Source organism: Bison bison, unplaced genomic scaffold, assembly GCF_000754665.1.
Source record: "Bison bison bison isolate TAMUID 2011002044 unplaced genomic scaffold, Bison_UMD1.0 scf7180017864503, whole genome shotgun sequence".
NCBI classification, from domain to species: Eukaryota; Metazoa; Chordata; class Mammalia; order Artiodactyla; family Bovidae; genus Bison; species Bison bison.
In genome coordinates, this window is record NW_011495061.1 from 6,195,459 (window position 1) to 6,201,811 (window position 6,353).

The following is a 6,353-nucleotide window of genomic DNA, read 5'->3' on the forward strand; positions in this document are numbered from 1 at the left end:
GGGGATCTTCCTGACCCAGAGATCGAACCCGGGTCTCTCTCCTGCTTTGCAGGCAGATTCTTTACCATCTGAGCCATTTTTTCCCCCACAGACTAGCATCATATAGATTCTGATGTCTCCCACAGGTGACTCAGATGATCTAACCCCTGCTTTTTCATTGGTTTTGAAATTGAAAATGACTTTTACATTGTTTTTAGAACATATGTACTCATATATATATATTTTTTTAAAAGCATTATTTTACATATATACTATATTTTAATGGAGAAGGAAATGACACTCCGTTCCAGTATTCTTACCTCAGGAATCCCATAGACAGAGGAGCCTGGTGGGCTACAGTCTGTGGAGTTGCAAAGAGTAGGACATGACTGAAGTGACTTAGCACATTATATTTCCAAAAATATTATTATTATATATATATTATGTCATTTTTAAAATTTCAGAATTTTAAAATATTTTTAAAAATACACACACACACTTACTGGAATATGTCAAGGAACAGCTGCATACAGTGGACCAATGTATACTGCCTGGCTTAAGTTTTCAGTTTCCAATCTCTGAGTGCTGATTATGCCCCCTTGTGGATCTCCTGTTGACTTCTTCCAGAGCTGCTGACTTCAGCCACATAACAGAATTAACCCGACCGGCTCAGGATGATAGAATCTTCGTCTGAGTCTGGAACCTGAGTCTGGAAACCCACATTTTATCTTTTTTTTTTTTCTGAAAATTGTAACTTCATCTACTTTATTTCTGTGTAAATACTTTAAATTGTACTTTTGGTCTCATCTAGATTGTCTTACAAGGACATGCAACAAGAGTAACTGCTAAATCTCAACAGAGTGGAGAGAAGGCCTTTCGATGTGGCTATGACGGATGTGGAAAATTGTATACAACAGCTCACCATCTGAAGGTATGTACGAAGGAAGGCTGTGTCTAGATATGAGGATACCTAGGACATTAAACGCCAACTTGATGTACTTGTAGCATTCAGACACCATTGTTCTCCCCCACCTATCAAGATACAAATGCTCATACTCATATACACACAAAAACCTATGCAGATTTTAGAAATAAACTCTTTGAGGACTAGGACTATGCTTTCTTCATCTTTGTCTCCCTCGTGTCCAGCATATGTCATAGCATATGATAGGTACTCTACATATTTGAATAAATTTTTCTCATGTGAAATTTATGTAATTATATGGGAGATGTGGATATAATCACTCCGTTAACAGTGATTTGCTGCAATCCAGCAAAAGTTGGTGTTGATTGTCCTGTCACATACATAGGCCAAGTATTTTGATTGAAGCTAAATACAATATACCATCACTCAAAAAAATAATAGCTAACTTTTATTGAATAACTTACAATGTGTCAGGAAGTGTGCATTTAGCATATTTGGAATAGCAGCCCCAGAGCCCATCTCTGCTGCCTATCAGTATGTAACCTTGACATGTTACTTGACCTCTTAGTACCTCATCTTCCTTATCTGTAATATTAGACCATAAAGATTATAAACCTCCCTCAATGAGTAGCTGTGAGAATTAAGTAAGTTAATTCTGTGCCTGTAAAGTACTGAAGAGAATGGCCTGGCAAGTGGTAAAGGTTCAGTAAATATCGGGCATTGTCATGAGTATTCATTTGTCACAGCAGCCCTCTATGGTAGGTACTATTATGCCCCCATTTTACAGAGAGAACTTTGAGGCTGAGAGAAGGCAGATGCCACAGTCACACCACTAGTCAGTGGTGAAGCCTTGCTTCAGATCAAGGCCCCTGTAGCAGCAGCCTCCACACTCTTAACTTTATGTTGTGTAGTGTCTCCTTGTACTCGCTCTCAATAGGTATATGTTCCATACAGACACCTTTGAGCAGTTTAGAAAAGCTCACACCTCCAATATTCCTGTTCCTTACTTAAAATGAGTACGTCTTAACATATAGCATTTGGTCTATATTGAGAATTAGTAGTTTTTGAGAAAAGTTATCTTCTGTCTTTCAAAAATAATATACAAGCAACAAAATAATTCAGCAGTTGGGGGCAAGGAGGAAGTCTTTGTGGAGACCATCTACCTGCAGAATGCCTCGAGGAAACAGACTCATGCTTTTGCTTTAATGACAGGTCCATGAGCGGTCACACACAGGAGACCGGCCTTACCAGTGTGAGCATGCAGGCTGTGGGAAAGCATTTGCAACAGGTAAAACTTTGAGTTATGTTTATTGGTTCCACTCGGGAGCAGAGACAGGTTAGAGGAAGGAACTGACCGCCTGCCTTGGTCTGAATTAGTGGGCGTGCAGTGACTAGTTTTCTAGTCTCTCCCTTTCTTCCTTTTGTCCCACTTGGTCTGTTCTCTTTGTGTTCTCATTTTTCTCCTCAGACCTGTTTCTGCCTACTGTGTTCATATTTCACTCCACACACTACTTTCTTTTAGCAAGAAACACAAAAGCTGAGCATTAACACTGACTCAGAGTTTAACTTTAGGACAGACTCTGGGGGGAACCATGATCTGGGGCTTAGCAGTGGGATGGGTCCTGCCCTGGGACACATGCAGCAGGGCCAGGACTGGTGCTCGGACTCCTGACTTCCGCCCTGTTCTTCACTCCATGCGTCCATTCTGCTTCAAGATTTTGGAGTATGAGTAATGCACATGTAATAAGATGGGGACACTTTAAAAAAAGAAACACACAGTCTCTTCTAGTCAGAGATGAAACTGTTGAATTTTCAGCTGGACAGTCCTGATCTGTCATGCTGTAGTACCTGTTTAATAGTTATTCTATTGTGTTTGCCTATTATATCCTTGGTGTTTACTGTACTTTTCAATAGCTTAATCTCAGTGGGCATGCTTACAGGAATCTTGTATAATTAAATTTCTTTTAAATTTTTCTTGAAGGTTACGGATTAAAAAGTCATGTCAGAACTCATACAGGAGAAAAGCCATATCGGTGTTCAGAAGACAATTGTACCAAATCTTTCAAAACTTCAGGAGATCTACAAAAACATATCAGAACTCATACAGGTACTGGTGTGAAGAAATACTCTATCTAGGCCAGGAGTTCTTCATCTGCAGGGAGGGTCTTGGGGAAGTGGTTTCTGGAAGCGCTTCAGGGAGTCAGTATCAAGGGCTTCGCTTAAACTCATGAAACTCCATGTAGTCTGCCATTCGTGCAGGTCTGTTGTTTCCAGGATGAGGGCCTGTAACATTGTTAGATTCTCAGTGGGTTCCGTGTTCCAAAAGATTAGCAGTGGCCCTAGACCGCCAACCCTCTGTTTTCAGGAATTATCTGAGCAACAGGCTTATGTACCTAGAATTATATGTCTGCTTAGTAGCCCAACTGAGACCAGAACCTAAGGCACCCAATTTCTTTAGCATGGCTTCTCCTGCTTTAAGCTGCTCCTATAAAAAGAAAAGAATCTGACGTCCTTACAGCCCCACAGAAAGAAAGGCTTGTTCCTTTCTTGTGATCATTTTTCCTACCCTTTAAATTCCTTCTCTCCTTTTCCTACGGGGTACTTTGTTCAAATCTTCCTTCCCCTCCCCTCCTCTCCTTATATTTGATTATTTGCTGATTGGTGTTATAAAGGTAATTATTTGCTTTGGATTAGAGTTGGAAGACTTTTAGAAACTGTTGATAAGAGATGCTGGTATAAGCTGTTGACTAAGTAATATATTGATAGCATAAGGTCATTTAGTTTGAGATTTTACCGCAGATGTTTTAAACATAATCTTATCACTTTGTCCCCAGATATTTCTAAGTATTCTGAGATAGTTTAGCAAATTTTCATGGAGGATTCTTCCCGTTATCAGTGTTTAACTTTTAGTTCAAATATGATTCCAGATCGGCTTTACAGTGTTCAGAAACAAAGCTGTAGGTCCCTGGTTCTATTTCATTCATGCTCTTATTGTTATATGAAAGGCAGGTGTTTCTAAGCTCCCGAGAATAATAATATATTCAGTGAGTATTTTTAATGCATATTATGTGTGAGACACTATATTTTAAAAAGACCAAAAATTTTTTTTCTTTTCTTAGGGGATTCCAAGGCTATTCTAACTTAATCCTTATGCTTGACTGTGTTTTTCTTTTGTATTTCTTTGTGATATGTAGTTCTTTGTCACTTATCTCAGTTCATTTTTTAGTATGCCTTTCTGGATGACTCCTGTCTTGGAAAGTCATGTAATCAGTGATGAGTTTTGAATACTATTCAGGTTTTCCTATGTAAATTAACATTTGGAGTAGACAATGCTGTTTGCAGAAAAAAATAAAACAAGAAAAACAAAGGGAAGTTCAATACAAAAAGGCTATAGAGTCTGAGCATGAATGATCCTAAGCAGAATTGAAGTATAAGACATTTTAATATCTGTGTATTTTTGCACCATTTAATGTATTTCCCTTTGTGTTTTCAGGAGAAAGGCCCTTTAAATGTCACTTTGAAGGCTGTGGTCGGTCTTTTACAACATCAAACATTAGAAAAGTGCATATTAGGACACATACAGGAGAAAGACCTTATTACTGCACAGAACCAGGATGTGGGAGGGCATTTGCCAGTGCAACCAATTATAAAAACCACGTGAGAATACACACAGGTAACGGTCTCTAGTTCTTGGTCTTCTGTCTTTCAGGGCTCAGCTTTAGCTCCCGCCTCTCCCGTAAACCACTTGCAGGCATCTCTCCCCTCCTCCCTGCCACAGCAGTGGATCACACAAATTGAACACACTTCGCTTTAGCATTTATACATTTGTTCATGCAGTAGTTACTGCGTGTCTGCTGTGTGTTCCCCTGCTGGGCATCAGAAATGCAGACACAGACAAAACATGCCAAGGGCAGTTGGTTTAGGGAGGGGCCATAGACATAATTGTTGCAGAGTATCTATGTATATATTTTTTTACCAGCTTTATTGAGATATAATTCATACACTATACAATTCATCCATTAAACTATATGATTCATTGTTTTTTTAGTATATTCACAAAGTTATACAACCATCACCACAATCCAATTTTTATAGATATTTTCTGCTGTTTTTTTTTTTTTTTTAACTTTTTTGATGGTGCCATTTACAGCACAAAAGCTTTTAATTTGATGCTCTGCTTTGTGGTTGTATTTTTTATAGTTGACATATAATTGATTTACAATTCTGTATTAGTTTCAGGTGGTTGTATTTTTGATGGGAATGGAGAGGAGAATGAGAGGATACATTAGTTTTATAAGAAATTTTTAATGTATTATTTTTATTACTCATATTAAGAGTAAACTTGTGATAATTCAAAATTAAAAGACATTTAGAATGGAATGTTAGTTGTGTAAGGTAGTATTTCTCAGGCTACATTCTACAGATGCTGGATATCTCTGGAAATATTTTCAGGCATCTATAGCAATCCCTTTACTTTGAGAAAGGTACATTAATAAGTTTTGGATACTGTTTGGGAATGGTACATTAATAAATTTGGATACTGCTATGGACCTAAGAGAAGCAGAAGATACTAAGAAGAGGTGGCAAGAATACACAGAAGAACTGTACAAAAAAGATCTTCACGACCCAGATAATCACGATGGTGTGATCACTGACCTAGAGCCAGACATCCTGGAATTTGAAGTCAAGTGGGCGTTAGAAAGCATCACTACGAACAAAGCTAGTGGAGGTGATGGAATTCCAGTTGAGCTGTTTCAAATCCTGAAAGATGATGCTGTCAAAGTGCTGCGCTCAATATGTCAGCAAATTTGGAAAACTCAGCAGTGGCCACAGGACTGGAAAAGGTCAGTTTTCATTCCAATCCCAAAGAAAGGCAATGCCAAAGAATGCTCAAACTACCGCACAATTGCACTCATCTCACATGCTAGTAAAGTAATGCTCAAAATTCTCCAAGCCAGGCTTCAGCAATACGTGAACCGTGAACTTTCTGAGGTTCAAGCTGGTTTAGAAAAGGCAGAGGAACCAGAGATCAAACTGCCAACATCTGCTGGATGATGGAAAAAGCAAGAGAGTTCCAGAAAAACATCTGTTTCTGCTTTATTGGCTATGCCAAAGCCTTTGACTGTGTGCATCACAATAAACTGTGGAAAATTCTGAAAGAGATGGGAATACCAGACTACCTGACCTGCCTTCTTGAGAAATCTGTATACAGGTCAGGAAGCAACAGTTAGAACTGGACATGGAACACCAGAGTGGTTCCAAATAGGAAAAGGAGTACGTCAAGGCTGTATATTGTCACCCTGTTTATTTAACTTCTATGCAGAGTACATCATGAGAAACGCTGGACTGGAAGAAACACAAGCTGGAATCAAGATTGCCGGGAGAAATATCAATAACCTCAGATATGCAGATGACACCACCCTTATGGCAGAAAGTGAAGAGGAACTCA

General features: G+C 38.8%; 1 protein-coding gene across 2 annotated transcripts in view; it reads left to right on the forward strand.

The window, feature by feature from the left end:
• ZNF143 (zinc finger protein 143) overlaps positions 1 to 6,353 on the forward strand; it is a 68,094-nt gene that overhangs the window by 34,095 nt on the left and 27,646 nt on the right. For both annotated transcript variants that reach the window (XM_010829316.1, XM_010829317.1), the window contains exons 8-11: positions 791 to 910; positions 2,117 to 2,192; positions 2,886 to 3,011; positions 4,398 to 4,577. In XM_010829316.1, coding sequence (XP_010827618.1) covers positions 791 to 910; positions 2,117 to 2,192; positions 2,886 to 3,011; positions 4,398 to 4,577 — 502 coding nt within the window. The remainder of the gene's footprint in view (positions 1 to 790; positions 911 to 2,116; positions 2,193 to 2,885; positions 3,012 to 4,397; positions 4,578 to 6,353) is intronic.